Source organism: Sciurus carolinensis, chromosome 8 (genome assembly GCF_902686445.1).
Source record: "Sciurus carolinensis chromosome 8, mSciCar1.2, whole genome shotgun sequence".
In the NCBI taxonomy this organism is placed as follows: Eukaryota; Metazoa; Chordata; class Mammalia; order Rodentia; family Sciuridae; genus Sciurus; species Sciurus carolinensis.
In genome coordinates this window covers 96845122-96866639 of record NC_062220.1, presented here as the reverse complement: position 1 = coordinate 96866639, position 21518 = coordinate 96845122, and the positions used below count along the sequence as shown (strand labels likewise).

The 21518-nt window shown below is 37.0% G+C and overlaps 1 protein-coding gene across 6 annotated transcripts in view; it reads left to right on the top strand.

Annotated features, from left to right (window-relative positions):
* Window positions 1-21518, top strand: part of Amph (amphiphysin) — a 215049-nt gene that overhangs the window by 100909 nt on the left and 92622 nt on the right. For all 6 annotated transcript variants that reach the window (XM_047562437.1, XM_047562439.1, XM_047562435.1 and 3 more), the window contains exon 2: window positions 4351-4431. In XM_047562437.1, coding sequence (XP_047418393.1) covers window positions 4351-4431 — 81 coding nt within the window. The remainder of the gene's footprint in view (window positions 1-4350; window positions 4432-21518) is intronic.

The window sequence follows — 21518 nt, the reverse complement described above, 5'->3', positions numbered from 1 at the left end:
TCTTTTATCTCTCTTTACACCTAAGAGCAGTGTTTGTGGTTGTTTTGCTATTTTATTTATACAGTATAATTTTTAGAAACATGAGAAGTGAGGAACCACAATTTGAGATCTAAATGGAGGACTTTAAGTGAGGGTCTGTGAGTGAACCTACCGCTATTGTTGTTATGCAGCCTAGAAGATATGCTTTTCTCAGAGTACAGTGGACTTCAAGTACTTTGAATTAGAAGATGAGAATATGGTTGTGATGTGTATATCTGTTACTTCCCATGAGAAGGTAAAGGCTATCCATGTTGGTTACAGAGGCATCAGACCTCAGAAAGGGAATTTTCCTGGGGATCTCCAATAGGTCACTAACCTACTGGGCGAACCTATTTCCTCTGCTGTCACATGTGTAAAATAGGTACCATATAGAAATGTTGTGAGGACCAAAGAGTGTGTAAATCACCTTCTGTAGTTTCAGGCTCATAGTGCGTTCTCAGTAAACATCTGTATCTTTTTTTCCCCACTCCCTGAAATTGCATCACCCATTTACTTCTCTGTTAAGTTGTAGAACTGAGATGTTGGCTGCTACTGCTTGCTCAGAAGAGATTTGCAACCTTTGTTGGCCTTGAACTGCTGCCATCAGATGAGGGTTACTTCTTGATGACTTACACCATCTTGAGTATCTTAACATGCATGAATTAGTGGACTTTGAGAACTACGGGTAAAAGCCATGTGGTAAATGCTAGGTGCCTTTCTCCTATTACCTTTAGTTTTTTTGTGTGTGTGTGTGTGTGAGGGGTAGAAGGCGATTGGTAGACATAGCTTCAGAATAAAGCATTTTTTTTTTAAAAAAAAGGCAGATAGAATAAAGGAGCAATAAAGCAAGATTCTTCTTTCTTAGAGTTGTTATAATTAGAATAAAAGTATGAAGGTTTGTTGGAGACCAAGGATCCTTATATTATTGACTTTTACTTCTCTTGCAAGTGTGGACTATGTCATTTTTCTTTGTCCATTTTTCTACGTCACAATAATAGTAACAAAATAGTAATGTTCCTATATTTATATATGAATACACTACCAGTGAAACTTCACATCATGTACAACCTCAAGAATGGGATCCTAACTAGAATAAGTTATATTCCATGTATGTATACTATGTCAGAGTACACTCTACTGTCATGTATATCTAAAAACAAATTTAAAAAATTGAGTGACTGCAGCAATTTGCAATTCCACCAGTAATGTATGAGTGTACCTTTTTCCCCACATCCATGCCAATACTCATTATTGCTTGTGTTCTTAATAATAGCCATTCTAATTGGAGTTAGATGAAATCTTAAGGAGGTTTTAATTTGCATTTCTCTAATTACTAGGGATGATGAGCACTTTTTCATATATTTGTTGATCACCTGTATATCTTCTTCTGTGAAGTGTCTGCCCAGTTCCTTAGCCCATTTATTGATTGGGTTCTTTTTAATTTTGGTGTAAAGTTTTTTAAGTTCTTTATAAACTTTGGAGATTAGTGCTCTGTCTGAGGTGTGTGTGGAAAAGATTTTCTCCCACTCTGTAGGCTCTTTTCACATTATTGTCTGTTTCCTTTGCTGAGAAAAAGCATTTTAGTTTGAATCTATCCCATTTATTGATTCTTGCGTTTATTTCTTGTGCTATGGGGGTTTTGTTAGGAAGTCTGGTCCTAAGCCAACATGATGGAGATTTGGACCTACTTTTTCTTCTATTTGGTGAAGATCTAATTCCTAGATTCTTGATCCATTTTAAGGATGTTTTCTCTGATAAGTGGATGATGACATATAACGAGGGGAGTGCGGGGGGAGAATGAAGGAACTTTGGATGGTGTAGAGGAAAATGGGGTGGGAGGGGGTGGGGGACCAAAAGATAGAATGAAACAGACAGTATTACCCCGTGTACATGTATGATTACATGAATGGTGTGAATCTACTTTGTGTACAACCATAGAAATGAAAAGTTGTACCCCATTTGTATACAATGAATCAAAATGCAGTCTGTAAAAATTTAAAAAAAATTTAATAAGAAAAAAGAAAATTGGCAAAAAAAAAAAAAAAACAATTGAGCTAGGCATGGTGGTGGGCGCCTATAATCCCAGTGGCTAGGGAGACTGAGGCAGGAGGATGGCCAGTTCAAAGCCAGCCTCAGCAACTTAGCAAGGCCCTAAGCAACTCAGCAAGACCCTGTCTCTAAATAAAATACAAAAATGGTCTGGGGATGTGGCTCAGGGATTAAGTGCCCCTGAACTCAATCCCTAGTACCAAAAAAAAAAAAAAAAAAGAGAGAGAGAGAGAGAGAGAGAAAGAAAGAAAGAAAGGAAGGTAGAAAAAGAAAAAAATCAGTGGGGGAGTGAGGGAGAGTTCAAAATCTGTGGTCATTGAGGACAATAATGGTGTTGCTTTCCCAAACAAAAAGAAGATACTGGCCAAAGTCAAGTCTCCTAAAAGGGGCAGCTCCTTGGCTGGGCATGGGGAAAGGGCCAAAAAGCAAATTGGGGGCTTCTCCTAAGGGAAGGGGGTCTGAGCAGAGGCCTGCACACCTGACCTGGCAGACAGAGGCCTCTAGGGTTCTGAGGCCTCATTGTCAAAGTTGCTCAGCAAAAGGGCAGAAAATGAGATCTAAAACTGGTGTGGAGAGAGACTGAGATTCTGTTTCAATCTTTATTACCCAACAAAATCACCACTTTGTTTATTAAAGTCTTTAAACTTAAACTTTATTTTTCACATAACACTTCTAAGTTGAATCTGTTTTTAAAGTATGATTTTTCAAACATTAAAGACAAAATAAATATAGACTAGATTGAAGATTTTATTCAGTTCGTTAATTAATGATGTTGAAACTGGTTCAAGGCATATTGAGGAGCTAGGTACTTACAGGCTATTTAATAAAGGGATTTTAGAATGTGATTGCTAGGTTAGATACAAAACTAGTCAATGATATAAATCATCACATTTGGAATGTTTTTCCACTGGACAGAAAGCATTTGCCTCTCTGCTGGACCAAATTCTTCAAGTCATCTTCCATTCTTGTGGAGTTGTGAATAGCACAGTCCAGAGAAAGCCAAGGGGAAGTGCAAACTACACATAAGCACTGCCCTGAAGAACCAGCAGAGATCACTGTTGCTTCTTTCTGAGTTTAAGATGACTTTCTCACTCTGTCCTTGATCTCAAAGGCCACATTAATACTTCTCATTTTGCATAAGCCTATAGCTTCAATTTTGGAAAACAGTAGCATAATCTGATACAAAACCTAGTCAAGGATGTGATTAATATCACTATATGTTTTAATGCTCAAATATTTTTTTTTGAAAGGATGTTTGTTAATGTTGTGGGGGGTATATTTAGAGAAGGCAATGTTTACAGAGTTTCATTTTCTTGAGTACATCTTTAGGTATAAGATGAGGGAATATTTAGGATTGAACAGTGAACCCAAGTGACTCTGCTCTGTCCCCAAGCAACTTTCTGCTTCTCCTGGCACCCTGTCCTATGCTCTGGGCAAGCAGGACTACTCAAGTCCAGTCCCACAATATGTAATGCTTTTTCCTGTGATCTTCCCTTGGGCCACTTCCTTGGCTGGAATGTGCTCAGTCACATTCCTCAGCATAATGTAAATAACTTCTAGAAAGCATTCCCTCAAGACTTCATCTCTAAGGAATATTGATTGCTAATAACACTGTACAACTCCTCATATTGCTGTTAACACATCATCTTTCATCTCTCCTTTGTGGATGTGCCTTGTCTATTCCACTAGATACACATTTGTTTAGGGTCAGTGCTGGGGCCTTGCTTATTTTTCTTTGTATTTTGGGATGACCAGTGTTTAGCATGGGGCCTAGTGTGTCCCATGGCCTCTTTGAGTATTTATTGAATTCAGGGGAGCATCAGAAGATACCTGGTGAGAATTTAATACTATCCCTAGGAAATAGATGAATACTTTAGTCGATCAGCTTTGCTTCACTGATTAACAAACAATTGAATACATATTATGTATCAAGCTTTGTGTCAGATGCTTTGGGCAAAAAGACAAGGAAGGCATTGCTTCTCTCTTCAAGTCATGTAGAGCCTCCTGGAGGAAACAGGTGTATAAATAAATAAATGCAATGGAGCATGACCCTTGCACAAAGTCACACAGCTTGTGGGTGGTGGACCTGTGATTAAAATCCAGGTCTGTTCAGCTACAAAGTCACCAAGCAAAGATGCTTCCAGAACAGAAAAACAGTGCTGAGGGTGGATTCTCCTCAGATTCCTCACAGCAAGGAAGCAGCTTTGCTCTGCCTATTCCCTGAAAACATACCTTCCTCTTAAAATTTCATTGTATCAAAACATTTTGTTTTATTCACAATAGGTCCTCCAGAAACTGGGGAAAGCTGATGAGACAAAAGATGAACAGTTTGAAGAGTATGTGCAGAACTTCAAACGGCAGGAGGTAAGTTCATTAGTTTCATTTCCGGAGCAGGAGATGATTTTAACAGTGTATGTATTTTAGCACATGCTATGGTTTGGATAGAATTCGGGGTCTACCATGGTTCATGTGTTGAGATTTAATCCCCATACTGAGGTGTTTAGAGTTTGGAAACTTATCCCTACTATGGTGTTAGTGGAGATCTTTGGGAGGTGATTAGGATCAGATAAGGTCATCAGGGTGGAGTCCCTGAGGAGATGGAGTCTAGAAGACAGATACACAAACACTCCCTGACTCTTGCCATCTGAAACCCTATTCTACCTCAGGACTCTGCCAGCAAATAGGCCATCTCTACATGCAGCCCCTCAACCAAAAGTACCTTTGGAATCATGAATCAAAACAAACTCCTTTTCTTTATAACTCATCAAGTCTATTGTCTTGTGTTATTTACCAGAGAATGGGCTAACATGGTTTAAAACTAAAAACATGTTAAATAAAGAAGGAACAGTGGGATTGGCATTAACATGCTAATTCTGCAGATTCTTTTGTGGATGACAAGGAAGCAGGCACTGTGGGAAGGGAGTTTTGGGACGTAGAATAGCAGAAAACAAAGACTTTGCTGCTCTGGACCTCTTCAGTTCAGGAGACTTATCTAAAGGAAAGGTGTTGTTTTGATCATTTATATTTCACTCAGTATTAGAGAGGCAGTAAACCCTTCTGGTAAAATGATTTCAATTGTTGCATGTTTCAAGATCATACATTATTAATAGAGATTAAATATCCCCCAATGGATGGAACTTGAATCTTGGTGGGTGAAAGAAAAATCTTACTCTTTTCATGATTAAAACAGGTAAACATACATTAGATAACATAGATACATAGTATATTCATGTTATTAAAATTTCATGGGAGTGTGACTAGGAAAAATGTTTAAAAAGATTCCTTAGAGGAGGTGACAGTGAAAAATAAAGGTCTAGACTACCATGTGTATGTGTGTGTATGTGTATGTGTTTGTGTGTATGTGTCTGTGTGTGTGTGATGTTTGTTCCTTTTGTGAACAGGAATGTGTTTAACAGACAAATGGATAAGGAAACAACCTACTTTTCAAATGACCTGTTTTGATTGATAAGCTTGGATAACTGGCTAATATATCACTCTTTAGAGGGATGTTTGGTCTGGATTTAGAGTTATACTAGAGGTAGGATGGGAAGAAGGCAGGATCCACAGATTTTGGAAAATTGGGCCAAGGGCCAATGTAAGAACATGGACTAATTTTCTGCTATCATTGAAGCTACCATTGTCCACAAAGAAAATTATGACCTTTGGAAGACAACAGTAATGGAAAATTATCCATTTTTAAAATTTTGCCTCCTTTGCACCTGCATAAAAATCCCTGATCTTGGAGGTTTCTTTCTTCCGTATATGTGTCAGGGTTTCTGTTGTATTTTTCACTGGACACATGCTATTTCTTTTCCTCACTGAGAGGTGTTATAAAATTTAGCAGCTGTAGAACCATGTAGACCAGTCTCCACTAGAACAGATTTCTGAATGTCTCAACAGGTAGGTACTCAACTTACCATGAAGTGTAGTGATCTTATTCTATCTAAAAATGAGAAAAGAAATGGGGGAAGTTGGAGAACAAGAGTATCAGGGAACAACTGATCATGTCCAAATTACTGAATATTATAGACAGCTTTGAACTGTTGGAGGTGGAAAAGAGAATTCTTAGATGTTAAATGTAGGCCCTTAGAATTAGTTTTCTCACACTCTCCCCCAGGAGAACCATCTGTGCATCAACCTCTGCCCTCATCTGGGGAGCTCTCACACATCTTCCCCTGTACATGGGTAGCATTTGTACAGATCTTTGTCTTGGACTGCAGGAAAATCTGTCAGTCAATACCCCATTGCTTTGCAGGGTGATCCCAAGTGCTTTAAAAGACTGGGTTTATATTGAAGAAATGACTCCTGCTTACAATTTTCCTTGCTTAAGGATTGATTATCTATTCTTTGAACCCTAGTCTTCATGTCTGGTGTATCCCTATAGAGCTAATTAGTTCTTTGTCCTTGCATTTTACTTTGTCATTTTAATGACATTTTGAGGCAGTTAACACCCCAGAAGGCTGACTTGGGAAATATCAGTTCATTCATGTCTAGGAAACAGTTTGAATTTTCTGATTTTAATAGATTTCTATTGCTATTTTTGACTTTCTTGACTGAACCAGATAAGAATTGTTTTTGTCTTAAGTACTAGAGAAAAGTGAGGTTGATTAAACTATCAGTTTTATTGGTTAAATGATCTTTGCCACTAAGAGAGCAGCATGGGTGACTTTATAGTGCCTTTTTGTCATCTATCCCCATCACTATATGCATTTTTCAAATGTTATGGGGCAGATAGATTATAATCACTCTCAGAGGCTATACTGTAATTCTCTCAACAACTTTAGCAGATTTTAAAACCTGGGTAAACTTTCAAAATTTGGGGAAATTTAAACAAGCAATTTTATTTTATAAGAGTGAAGCAAATAAGCTGGAAATGTAAGAAATATTATTTTTCAAGAAGACTCATGCCCCCCTATGGTTCACTTTGAAGATATTTTTGCATCACACACTTCTTACATTTCTCCATCCACATTTCGGTGATATTTTTGGTTGTTGTTGTAATCAGAGGGTAAGTTTGTAGTCATTGTAGCAGAGTGAAAAGAGAGGGTGTCTTACCTTTATATGTTAGAGGAGGAGAAGGATAAAGGGAAGGAAGATGGTGAAAGGAAAGGAGAGGGATTTATTAATTTTCAGTGGAAACCAATGTTGAGAAATATAGCTGAAGACTGATTTGTTAATGCTGTACAGAGAGGAAAAAACCCTATTTTATCCACGATATATATTGGTGACCAATTTACATCTGTTACATATGCTGAAAAAGTATGGTGCTTATGTACAAACATGAATCTGGGAAGAAAGCTCTTTCAAGATTGCCATTACCTCTACAACATCTATTTATCTTAGTATTAAAGCCATTAATAAGTGTTAATATGGTGACTCATTATTCTAAGTACCAGTGGCATTCTCGATGATCCATACCCTAAAGGCATTATCCCAGGAAATCTAGATTTCAATTTTTATGAATATTTACTTTTCCAAATCCCAAGAGATATTATTAACAGTATGAATTGAAGCATATTTGAATTCTATTACAGTCATCTGACCTACAGTCAAGTAGTGCTTAATTAAAAGTAAACCATTCTAGAATGTTTTAGAAAATATTCAAACATGTTGGAGCTTGATGATCTTGCTTTTAAATTCCCTTTTACAAAATCATAAGGACCCTTGCAATTGCTGGTATGCTCCTTACCTGCTTATGTTAGAAATGGAAGTGGCAGAAAGGTCTGTGTTTCAACAATGGTGAGGAGCTTAACCTTGTTTTATTCTAACCCCAAACTTTCTGATTCCACACCTCTTTTCCTAAAAGCTGGTTTGTGTGTGAGTGAGAGGGTAGGTGAAGAGTCTGTGCGGGCCAGCCTGGTTGTCCGCTCGACTTCCAGTTGTCATAGATTTGTGGTCCAGATTTTGTAAACAGCTTAATTAGGACAAAGAGAAAAGGAGAAAGGGAGTGTGTAACAAAGGAAAGCAGAGTGAACTCCTCTACAAAGAACTCAAAAATTTCTATGATGAGAACTATGGAAAGCAGGGATTATAGAAATCCATCTGAGAAAAAACAAATCTGATTTTAAACCTTCCTCCCCAGAGGGTATTTTTATTCCCCTATTTTTCTTCTCTTATTAGAGCTGCTGGTAAGTGGCAAATTTGATTTGTGTGAACACCAGCTACTTTCAGTGCATCTTGCTGTCTGTGAACAATCTGTTAATGAGCAGATAAAAGGTCTTAACAGTGGAGGGAAGACCCTCAGCTTCTTTTTCCTTCCTGTCAATGGATTTGCCCAGGAAGATGCCTTGGCTTTGGCAAGTGTACTAATTATAATAACAAAATGCAATGTGGACTGCCTGGGCCCAGATAACCAACTATTGGATCACATCATAGTAATTGTGAATATGAGCACCCTAATTCAGGCTGGGCCTAACATCAGTACTTCAAATACAAAGAGTCTTGATTCTCTTTCTCCTGTCTCAGTGGCTTTCCATTTCATTTTTGAAACACCACAATATTATTGTTCTGCTGCTTCTTTCTATGCCCCCTCCTGAGCTAATGGCCTGACTTTGGTGTCTTGCAAGTCAAGTATTTCTTACCCAAAATGTTTGGGACCATCTTTCAGAGATTTTTGAGTTTTGTGATATTTGCCTAGGTATTACTGGTTGGGCATCATTAGTCTGAAAATTTGATATCCAAAATTCACTTGATTCAAAACTTTTTATTATATCATTACTCAAAAAATTTCAGATTTCAGGGCATTTCAGATTTTGGATGTTTGGACTAGGGATGCTCAACCTGTACAAACTAGGAAACATCACGACCTTGGCATCCTCTTGATCTGTGAGAATTCAGGGCCAGTAACTTCAGTTATTAGGCTGCTTCAGTGACTGAAGGCTGAGGTCAGATCTTCTTACACTGAGCTAATTGTTCTGGACCAGGCAGACCGTTTTGTTGTTTTTATCTTTTTTACCTTCATAGGATCTGGTGCTTTTCATGGAAGCTTAACAAATCCTTTCTAAACTTGAACTAACAGCAATAATTATAATTTTGAGTGCATTCCTAGAGCATATTTTTATTTCTGGGATGAAAGAGATCCATACTGTGTATATTTTTGGAGACAGTTTTATGAGACTTATTTAGAACCTAATTTATACACACACACATACACACACATATGCATATATATGATTAAAAATTTAAAACGTTTCAAAATAGAAGATTTTTAAGAGCACGTAAATAAAAAAGTAGTACATTAACATGTGATAATTTTTTTTATTTATGGCAAATTGTATGCATGTTGTGAATATGTTTGCAATTTGCTTGAATAGATAGGCTTAGCAAATACCTTCAAACACTTTTTTAAAATCACGGGTAACCATGATGTGAATAGGTTGATGTATTCACCTTTTATTAAATGTGGCTCCATCAGGTCTGTTTTGAATTATGGACCAATTCTAAATGACAGCACGGAGAACCTCATTCAGCCTGCAGATCTTCCTGTCAGGTTACCAAACATGGGTTCTGAGTAAGAAGCTCAGGGGTTGAATTTTGTGCCCATCAGAGCAGTGTTTATCAGATTTGAACTGGCTCAGAATCATTCGGAAAGCATTGGTACAGCACAGATTCCTGCTTCTCTCCCTGAGTTTCCAATTCCATAGATCTGGGATGAGGCCTGAGAATCTGTGTGTCTGACAAGTTCCCAGGTGATGCCAATGATACTGGTCCAGGGAAAACACATCTGGGACCCAGTACATTCATTGCACTTACTCATACAAATTTTCCCAAGTTTTTTCTCTCATTAGTCCTTGAAAATTTTAATCCTATGTTTGACATCTATTTTTAGTACCTTTAAAACAAAATATGGATAAGGATTTAGTGGTCATGCTGTGGATTATCTATAATCTGTGTAGATCAAATCAACTAAGAGAATCTGATCTTTAGCAGGTGTGATTTTGGGTACAGTATGAGAGCTCCCTGCCTCCCCTAGTTGTCAAGCTGGAAGCTGGATGCCTTGTGAAAAAAAAAAAAATTCAAATGCTTCTGATCTCACCTTACTGGGTTTAACGAAGACTCTTTCTACATCCTCTGGTTTAATAGAGGGAAAGTATAGAAGATATTAGAAAGGTAGATGTAGGATCCTGGTTATTTGGGGAAACAGGTAAGTGCACCAAATACATGGCCATGAAAGTGAATACAGCAGCTGGAGTCAGGGCAGAGGAGAATTTTGTTACATTAAATGTGTGCATCAGAAACAGGAAAGGTCTTATATCAATTATCTGGTTTCTACCTCAAGAAACAGAAAAAGAAGTGCAAAATAAAGCAAGAAAGAAAAATGAAGGAAATAAAAATATATGCGCAGAAATCAATGAAACTGAAAATAGGAAAATGATAGGGAAAATAAGTGAAACAAAATACTGATTTTTTTGTAAAATCAATACACTTGTAGGTAAGCCTGACAATAACTAAAGGACACAAATCACCAGTATTAGAAATAAAACAAAAGGTATCACTTTAGATCCTGCAGCCATTGAAAGGTTAATAATGGAATAATACCATCAACTTTGTACTTAAAAATCTGACAACCATAATAGACCAATTTCTCCACAACCACCAAGTATCAAAGTTAAAAGATGAAATAGACAATCTGAAGTCCTATAACCATTAAAGAAAATGATTTGCAATCTAAAACCTGAAAAAGAGTTCTCCAGATCTAGATGGTTTCACTGGAAAATTCTGCCATTTAAAGAATTAATACCAATTTTACACATCCTTTTTCCTAATTCTGTCTGAAACGATGACACCTCTAGTTGCTATTATCTCCTGCTTTATTTGAATTGTCCCCCTTCCTATACTCATACCTTCTTCTTTGAGAATAAGAAACTTGGTTTTCATAGTTTTTGATATATGTATTTAACTGTGTATTTACCAATTTATGTAACCAGTCTCCTGACCATGTGAGCCATCTCCCCATCTGCTGTGTTGCTCCAGTGAGAGTGTCCCCTGCTTCTGGCTGTGACTGACTCATATCCACTGTGCTGTCCCTTCCCTCCACTCCTGAGCACTGTTGGCCAAGAGTCCACATTCACCCAGTGACCCAGCTGACAGTCCCCTTTGCCTAGCGGTCTGCCTGCTGAGTTCTCTCTGCCCTCACTTCCGACTCTGTGCCTCCGAGAGGTTTCCCCCTACTTCCACTAAATCTGGTTCTCCACCAGTGAAAATGTCGTTGTTATTAAATTTTGTTATTAAATATTAAATTTTCTTATAATGTTAAATTTGGTCATTAAATTTTGTCACTAAATGTTAAATATTTATAATGAGGATTGTGAAAACCAATCCATATCTATGGGATGAAATCGACCGATGGGCTATTCTATATGAAACATATAAGCATTATTACATATATAATTATAACAATTGATAAGCATTATTCATGTCCTAAAAGAAAGGTAGTGGTTAATATACTTGGCACACTTAGGGCAATCTGCCTTTTAGACTACTGGGATGACAACTACCACTTAAAGATGATGGTGTGAAGGATTAAATATTGTTCTTGCATTTTAAAAGTATGAGATCTTGCATGAGGTTTGCATTGTTTCTACCCTGTGCAGTGATCCTAGAGATTGCAAGCAGATCATTTGTAATCAGTTTCCCCCCTACTTTATCAGGAAATTCTTATGAGAAGTGTAGCAGTAAATTTCACAGCGTGGACTCTAGTAGTATTCTTGGTACTGGGATGAGAGTTCATTCATGCCAGGGCAGCTCTGGTACAAATTATAGGTTTGTTATTATTAAGCATCCCTCTATTGTCTATTTTTAGTACTTTTAACTAAAGTGAACATTGTTCCAGGTCATATATTTAAAAAAGAAATAATATGTCAGGGCTGAGGAGGGTGAAAAAAATTTAAATAGTGTTACAGATGTAAGAGAGCTCTCTAAGATCACAGTGATCCAAATACTTGAAATGCTACCTAACAGTAGCCATGACGTTCACTGAACAGATTCCTATTAAGTGTGTGATGGGTGAGTGGCCTTCAAGTTCAGTTTATTGCCTGTTGGTAGGCATCCTTTAGCAGAACACAATGAGTATAAATTGGAGCGGGTTGTCTTTCAGTTCTTTATGTAATGGGCAAGGTGTTAAAGGGAGGGAAAGGAAAAATGTTTGGATGCAGGAGGAAGACCCATCAAGGTTATTAGTGGAAAACCAGGGGATGGTATTCTGGTGACATTTTAGCAAAGAATGTATAAGGAAAGCTTCTATTGAAAGCCATGACCTTTTATGAAATCTACAACAAAGAATGAGTAGTCTGCAGATTAAGAGAGCAGCATGAAACTGGGTGGGTGATAGCATTTCTTTTCTTTTAATGAAGTATAATAAACCAAAAGGTGATTCATGTTCTACTGAATCTACACTTCTCCAAAAACCTCTCTACCAATAAATTTTGCTATCATATATATATATAAAAACATGTCTGAAAACATATCTTTGACTCCATCCATACATTTTGACACAGGAAAATCTAACCTCTTCTCTGTGGTAGTGTCCTCAAGTTATTCCATTAAGAATATTTATTTATATGACATGGAACAAATTCTACTTGTTTGGTCTTTGGCTTTATTTGGTCCCCTGCTCTGTAAAAATGAAATTGTTTGTAGGTGCAGTTTGCTTTGGGCTTCCTTTCCCATTGAGGGCATTAAACCTTTCTTTGTCCACATCTAAGGATGTGATCACATTTCCTCTTTTAGTACTTGGCAGAGCTCAACAACCGACTAGCCAAGCAAATGTCTTTTCTCTTGAGAGATCACATTAAGGAGACTCATCTGAATCAGGATGCTTGGTTGTAATTAAAGGCAGAAAGGAAGGTGATGCAGTGAATAGTTGGTGGCCAGTATCTGACTGTGTCATTTAAGGACTGGACCAATTGCTTCCAAGCTCCTTTCCGTTTCTCCCTCTGCACTTGCCCCCTTGTGATTACTCTTCTCTGATCTACCATGTCCATGAACAAGTCCCACCTTCTTTAAGGTCAACTGAAGATATAGTTTGCCTTTTCTTTCTCTAGCCCCCTTAGTCAGGAGTCTCTCTGTTTACTTCACCAGTGCATTATTTTTTGTCCAGTTTTCTTTCTTATTTCTGTTTAAAATTTTTTTTAACAATGAATACTATTTTATTTTTTTAACTTTTTAATTTTTTTTGTTCTAATTCGTTGTATATGACAGTATAATGCATTAATACATTTTGATAGATCATACATAAATGGAGTATAATTTCACATTTTTCTGATTATACATGTTTTAGAATCACACAGGTCATGACTGCATGACCATTGTCCAGTTTTCTTACATGGCAGTTATTTGATTTGTACCTGTGTCCTCATCACAGATTATAACATGCAGAAAGGCATCCTGTCTTAGTCATTTTAAGAATTCTCCATGACCTTTAGCATGTTAATACCAAATTGGCTTAATATAGCTTATTTTGAGTTGTCTCCTTGTCACATAGATTGTCTGTATTTACACTCTAATTTGCATATTATGTGTCTCCTTACTCATTCAATATCAAAGCCCCTCTTTGTTGTAGCTTATTTTACTTCTTTCATCCCAATTTTTTACAGCAGGATATTTATGGGGGAATGTCTGACATGGCCTGGGCTTGATTCTAACCTGGGTTCTGAAGCTATCCCAGTGGTCATGGTGCTCCATAAAGATCTGTTGGCACATATAGTATTTTCAATCTTCAGAGTTTTACATATTTTTACAAATTTAGTAGTAAGTAATTTTAATTATGCAAAATAATTTTTTCTTGTCCTTGAATCCCAGTTATGCTCTCCACTTTGTAGAATTTTTCTGTTTTTATTTTTTGGATGTATTGTATTCTAGAGCAAGTTCTTTCTTCTCTGAAAGGAAGAGTGTTTTATCACAAAACATTACTCTATTTAATTAAAGTCTGTTAATTGTTTCAGATAGAATTTTGGAATTTATTGTCTGAATTGTAAAGGGTTCCTATTAAAGTTTAAGCTCAATAATCACAGAATCAGTGAACAGCTACATCTCTGGAAGTAAAGTTCACCTAGAGGTGCTCTTTATTCTTATTTATGTGGGAGTTTTGTAATATTGAAAATCAATAGCATACAAATATTTCACAACACTTAAAGTGTTTTATTTTAATATCAACTTTCAAAGTAGTTTTTAGGTTGTTCAGCCAATAATATTACATGGGGGCCTATGTAGAACAAACATGCAATTATTTAAGGCATCCACTGGCCACACAGTTACTGACTTCTATTTGCCAGGAACTGATCTAGGCCACTGAGAATCTTCAGTGAACAAGACAGACAAAGACCACTGCCATTTCAGGTCTTGTATTCCAAGAAAATGAACATAATAAGAATATAATAAATAAGTAGATTATGTTGTCTTGTAGAATATGACAAGACTATGGAAAAATGAGCAAGAGGGAAATAAATAGAGCAATACGCATGATGTCAGGAGGCTTGGGGACTTCAAGTTTTGGTTTTAAGTTTTCAAGGTTTCAAGTTTTGCTTCAGAGGAGGACAAAGAAATAAGACTTCTTTATCAGAAGAAGTAGAGTCAAGAGTACATTTTTTAAGGATGTCAATTATACACTAGTGGGACTCATTTAGTCCAAAAAGAAAATGCTATGATTCATCAGGGAAAGGAGACAACAGGTGATTTGTATCCTTGAGTAGGTAGGTGGAGGTGGGGTGTAGTACATAGCTGGCAGGATTAGCTTGAGCTAGGAGCATGACACTGCTACTAACTAACAGCCAAAAGGCAGGGATAACTTCCCTATGGATAAGTATCTTTCAAAAGCATTCTTGACTGACCCATCACATAATTATTGCTGGAAAGAAGTCATGAACAATTCAAGCATAATTCCTCTTTGTCAATCTCGTAGGAGTACAGAGATCTTCTTTCTTTTGCAGCAATTAAAATGGCAGACAAAAGAAATACTATTTATATGAAATTACAGTAGTATTATCTTATGATATAATTTGATGTCCTAGTTTCTTCATGTAACTTACATGCATGAGTGTACCCTACCCACATTGGTATTCTTAGGTAAAAATATTATTTCTATATCTTCTCATAATCCCATTTCCAGGTAGACTCCCAGGCTCAATGGATGTTTACTAGATGTGTCTGTAAAGGGCCTCACCCTATGAAGTTGCTCACTTAGTAATTAATCATTTTGTGAGTGGCTATGAGATTCTCAGTTTAATTGATTTATATGTAGTTATAATTAGTATATGGCAAAAATAACAAAGGAACCTGTCCATTAAACTCTGAGTTAAGACTGTAACTCTCTTTTGTAATATTGTTTTTATTGAAAACATGTAGTTTTTTCTTTATAATCTTGATTTAATTTTTTTTCTAATTATAAACCACTGTGATTGTTAATGCAATTGACTTCTGTGGAAGGGGGCAGATAGTGTAGGTGTCAAAAGGATGTGTTGGTCCTTGCTTGTGAACCTTTTATGCATTCCTCTATGATCTCTCTGTTTATTTAATTTCCAACCCATTCATTAAATCTCTTCTCCTTGCTCACTGGCAAAATGAGTCTGCCCACTTCATGTAAATGTGAGGGATGCTGTCCATGGTGCCGGATGGAAGAAAGAAAGCAAAACTTAGTACATTTGTTGGGGAACTTCTCTATTAACTTCTTTACTTTTATTTGTTCTATTCCATCTGAAAAATTATCTCTTCAGTTTTGGCCTATATAAATCAAAAGCTTTAAGCTAAACTGAAAATTGATCCAAAACTACAGATGTTTCAAACATCACTGTGCTGTTTCCTGTGGAGCCTGTTCCCAATTTAATAATTCACTCCTAGAGACTCTTCGTGGCATTTCTCCTTTGATTCATCTTTTACCTACCTTTAGTTTTTGTACTTTGCAATATTAATTAACCATGAAGGCTGAGAGTGTTTAGATTCCCATTCCTCAACTTTCATTTAGAGACAAATTTGAAGTATCTCCCACTTTTCTTGTGAGGAAAGCTCATTATCTAGTTTTGAGTCTCCTTCTAAGTGATCCCCAGACTCGTTGTACCATTCTGGTAGTGGAATACAGAGAATTAGGCATATCTCTCATATAGGCCTGGGGAGACTATCCGAAATGACTGAATATCTGCATAAATGAGCTGCAGTTGGTTCTCAGATTTGCATCTGTTTTATTGGTTTGCATCAACTGTGATTCTCTTTCATAAGTCATGCTGTAAACCCTGTGGTTGATTTTGTCATTGGAGCAGCAATCTCAATAAAGGAAATGCATTAGCAGAAATGTCTTATGGTGGCTGAATGAAACCTGAAACTAGACAAGTATTTTTTTTTTAACAAACTATACTGGAGCTATGTACTAGAGTATCCATCAACACACTAATTGTTCATTAAATTCTAGACATGGTGAAAAATTTTACTAGAGATTCCCAATAACCACCATCTAGAGGCCTTTTAAAAGTACAGATTCTTGTGTTCTTTATTTGACTTGTGTCTCTAAAGAATCACCCCGTAATGTTAAAAACCTTAGTATGAGCCTGAGGTTATGAAGACACAGGAAAGATAATGGTTTCCTTAATTGCATATCCCACACCTGATTATTTATTAGAATCTTCCAAGGAGCTTTAAAAATTTTCAAATATCAAAGCTCCACCAGACTGCCTTAGAGAAAAGTGGTGATAAAGCATATTTATTATAATGCCTTTCCTCAAGTAGTGCTTTGGCATTTATAGAGTGTTTGGGACACTATCTGCTTGATTCTCACAGTGATCCATAATTATAATTCTTCTTTACATATGAGAAAACTGAGTATATGTCATAAAAACTGTCATTTTAGAAACAAGCTTAATTATTCTTTTGACTACTGGTATCATGTGTTCAAGTTTCCTCAGACAGCAATTTATCATATTGGCTTGATTTCTCTCATATCTTTTGTAAAGTGGTTCTTATACATCTGTATAAATTGTTTCTGTGTACTCTGGGATCCTTTGTTACTATAATATTGAAGACTATAAAAAACTCAAAACTGAGAAACTTGACTGTGTTTGATACATAGAAGTACAAATGAAAAATAAGGAATCATTACAAATTCCCAAGGAACTTGCTTTGGAGAGGTTTTTTATATTTCTCATGAAAATATTCCTGATATCCCTGTATTATGAAATGTAGCAAAACTTTGTTCAATCAAACATTTATGAAACACCTACTGCTAGCACAGCTGATCATCTAAAAAAGTACTGAGTAGAGCATTAACAGTGACATCTAACACATACGTGCTGCATGGTGTGTGCTGGTGTTCTGCTGATTCCTTGGCCTGGAGTGTCTCCCTCAACCTTCATGCTGGCTCAAGGAAGTGAGTCCTGTGATCACACTTATTTACAGATGAGAACTACAGAGGCTAAGTAACTTCCCCAAGGTTGCACAGTCAGAAGAGGCAGCTCATATTTTAAAGCCAGGCAGTGTGATTCTAGCACCCACAGACATTACCACTGTGCAGTAAATTCTGTGGAATCGTGAGCTTTTGATAAAAACAAGTGAACAAATTTGGTATCTTTATTTATAGATGAGAATTGTATGTGAGAACATGGAGAATAGTACCTTTAGTTAAATTGTCCTCATGGATCAACAGTTGACTCTTCTTGGACAGACTCATCCCTTATTATCATCAACACCCATGTCTTCACAACCTGGAGCCCTGAAGTGATGAACCAAGGCTGATCATGTAACTCTTGAGGCAGAAATAGGGCTTAAATAACCGACACTACCTGGAATCGAACACTCACTTGCCATGTAGTAGTTGTATGATTTTGTGCAAATTCTCAGCCTTGGTGCTTCAGTTTTTTCACTTACAAAATGGTACCAACCTCATTTAGTTATTGTGAAACCACTGAGTTGTGACACTTGACATGGTCCCTGGAACAAAGTAACTACTTAGTGAGTGTTATGCTTTGTGAGTATGTTGCCATGTTAAAGGATTCCATTGTGGACATTGCTCAGTTATGGACTGCATACTGTACCCCACAATTCATATGTTGAAGTGCAACCCCTCAGTACCTCAGAACGTGACAGTATTTTGAGATAGTGTCTTTAAAGAAATGATTAAAGTTAAATGGGATCACATGGATGAGCCCTAATCTGCTAAGACTACTGTTCCTATAAGAAGAGGCAGAGACACCTGGAGAAAACACACACACACACACACACACACACACACACACACAACTCTGTGAGGACATAGCAAGAAAGTGGACATCTGCAAGCTCAGGGGAGAGGGTTTCAGGAAACCCAAACCTGCCAAACTTGCTTTTGAACTTCCAGCATCCCAATCTGTGAGAATATAGTATTCTGTGTTTAAGCTCCCCAGTGTGTGGTATTTTGTTATAGCAGCCCTAACAAGCTAAGGCAGGCATTGTAAATGGCAGTTTCAGCAATGTTTTAGGTGTTGTAATGTGACTGGAGTTTGACAAACAAGCACTTCCTTCTCTCTCCCTCTGCTTTGACATGGCAGTTGTTTTCCTAGTGTTTTCACATCCTGCCCAATTTGGTCATGAAATAATACTATAGATAGAGCTGGCTTCCAGACCCACAGGAAGGGAAATACTGAACAATGAGCCACTGGTAGAGTTGTGGTTGGAGTGATTTCCTTTGATTTCTGAAACAGACACCCCTCTCCTAATAAATTCAACACTGTTTTAGGCATTAAAGTTTGAACAGATATTTAAATAATGCTCCAGTGCACCTTATAAATTGTCACTACGCACACACATACACACGGGAGAAAAGCTGGCATCTCAAGGATCATAAAGTCATTTGCAGTACAGCATGTCTTCCAGATGTATCTAGTCTTCATGCTGTGATGAGTTTAATGGTTCTCACTAAACTAGGTAGTTCTATCTCATTGCACACACTGTGGATTAACTTTTCCAAAAGATCTGAGTACAGACTGGTATAAATTTAAGTTGGTTCACCTGGGGGAAATGAATGGAGAAATTGCACAAGTAATTATTAGCTTGCTTTCTGATTTTGTTTTGCTGAAAGATAGAACATATGTTTAATTCTTGGAATTACTGATAGGGACAGCTGGATATTGGGCCACAAATCTTGGATAAAACTGGAAGCTGAGATGTTCTCTGGGTGTCTCTCCCTCTGGCCCAATGCTAGGATTTCAAACATCCATTCATGTATCTTCTGTCTTGCATCTTCTGCATTAATATCCATGAAAAGGCATCTGAAAAGGTCAGAGAAATTGTTTTATGAAATCAGTGCTGTGTTCCTAATGACAGCTCTTGTTACTACAAGAAGCTCAAAGTGAGGAAACGGAAATGTAAATTTCAGACACTTCAATGCTTTTTCTTTGAAATACATGCATCTTCTTCCAATTCAACAGTACACGAAATTTGTCACAGGGAGAGCACCATTTCTTAGCACACCAAAAGTGCCTGCAGTGCTCAGAAACCTATCATCTTTGATCACAAGTGGTTTCAATGTTCTGCCTGATTAGTCATCTGTTAGTCAAGGTACTGATTATGTCCTCATTAAATTTCATCTCCTTGATAACCTAATTTTCTTCTAAGCTACAGAAATGATAAGTACATTGATTAACATTAATTTCATGACTGAGTTAACTTGTCTGAACTGAGAAAATGAACCAATTTTAATTTTGATGTGTTATTTAAGCTATTTACAAGAGAAAAATGTCAGCAAAGGCCAAAAATGATAATGTAATGATGGGAACATCTATAGATTTACACTCACAGATGAGATGAGAGGACTCAGCTTTGTGAAGTCACTCCTTTGTGAAGTTCTGTCTTCTCAGAACCAGATTTCATGCATCTGTTCATACTGCTGGCTTTTCACCTGAGCCCTTTTCTAAATTCTAGCTCTCAGTTAGTTTCTGAGTTACAGAGGTAACTTGAAGAAAAAATTTTCTACATATGTGATTTTTTTCCTTCTCTTTTTTTCTCTTTCATGACAAAAGTTACTTATAAGTCAGTAGTTATTACACTTACCATATTTTAATAAGGAATTCACCAGACTAATGCTTGTTGAACAGGTATTGAGTACCTATTGTCTTATATACCAGGCCTGTATAACCTTACTAATAATATCTACTGTGTTTGATTTTGTAAGTACGATCAGGGCCATGGTAATACACACCCCTTTGCACATGGTGGTGTGTGTTCCCACTGACCCCAACTGTGTAGTGCTTGCTGCTACCCTAAGATTAGTTTATTGACAATCATTACTTTTTCCTATGCATTTTGTTCATAATTCAATCAAGTGAATGCCTCAACTATGACCTCTTTTTTAGGCAGAAGTAATTGGGAAAAAGTTAGGCCAGCAAAATTATTTCTATTTATTGACTCTTGAAGTCTTCAGCATAAGCATTTAGTAATACTAATATATTTTAATGCTTCAGAATTCAGTGTAACTGAACAATAGACATCTCAACTCATCAATTTTCTGATGTAATTTATCATACTTTATGACAATGCTGCTCAAGAGACTTTCAGTCTGTGGTAGCTCTTCTTATCAGGGACTTGGCTTATTTTAGAGAAAGTTGTGTGTCATCCTTCTGTGCTCTTACCAGAGTGTGCTAGAAAATTTTGATTCAATAGAATTATTTGCTGCTTGTTAGGTACTACATAGGTAATGCCTTTCAATGTTTGAAAACAAATAGGTATTTGGGAACTGTCTAAGGTGCTGAAGAGTCTTACAGATGAGAGCTGTTCAGGAGCCCAGGCTGTCTGGAAATAGCTCCCTCCACCCCCATGCTCCAACCTCTGGCATATATGCAAAGAATTAAAGAATCTTTGTTATTGAGAACTAACCTGTTGTAAAACAACATGGAAACACATTGAATTAGGTATGGAATATGATTCCTTTGTATTGAATAATAAAGATCTCGGAAACATCCTTTACTGATTCGCCTACTTTCCTATTTCTCCATTTAATTTGACTTTTAACTCCATTCTAATACTTAGGGATAGATATGATGAGAGAAAGAAATATTGGAATAAGGGAAGAAAGCAACAGTTTCAAAGTACCACTCAGCAAGGGAATAAAGCAATTTTTTTAAACTAGAGGCAGTGACTCTCAGAACTTTATGGAGTTTTAAAACCATGTGTGCTTTGTGCATGCCTATTAATTTTTTATATATTCATAATGAGACCTAAAATCACCCTGGCTAGTTTTCTAGGAGAGCTGGAGAACAGGCAGCTTGAAAGGCTGCATCCTTCTCCCCACCCTGTGAGAGTACAAGACCCTGAGGGAGGGAGTGGGTGAGAGTAGATTTAATGAGGAAGGAAAACACTCCAACTCCCTCAGGCTGTGTGGGAAGAAAGTGAAGCCTTCGGGACCAGTGGGGCTTTGGAAACAGCAACTCCTGACACTGATAAATGATTCAATTGGAAAAATCAAGAACCTCTGACCAACACTGGAGCCATGTTATTCTA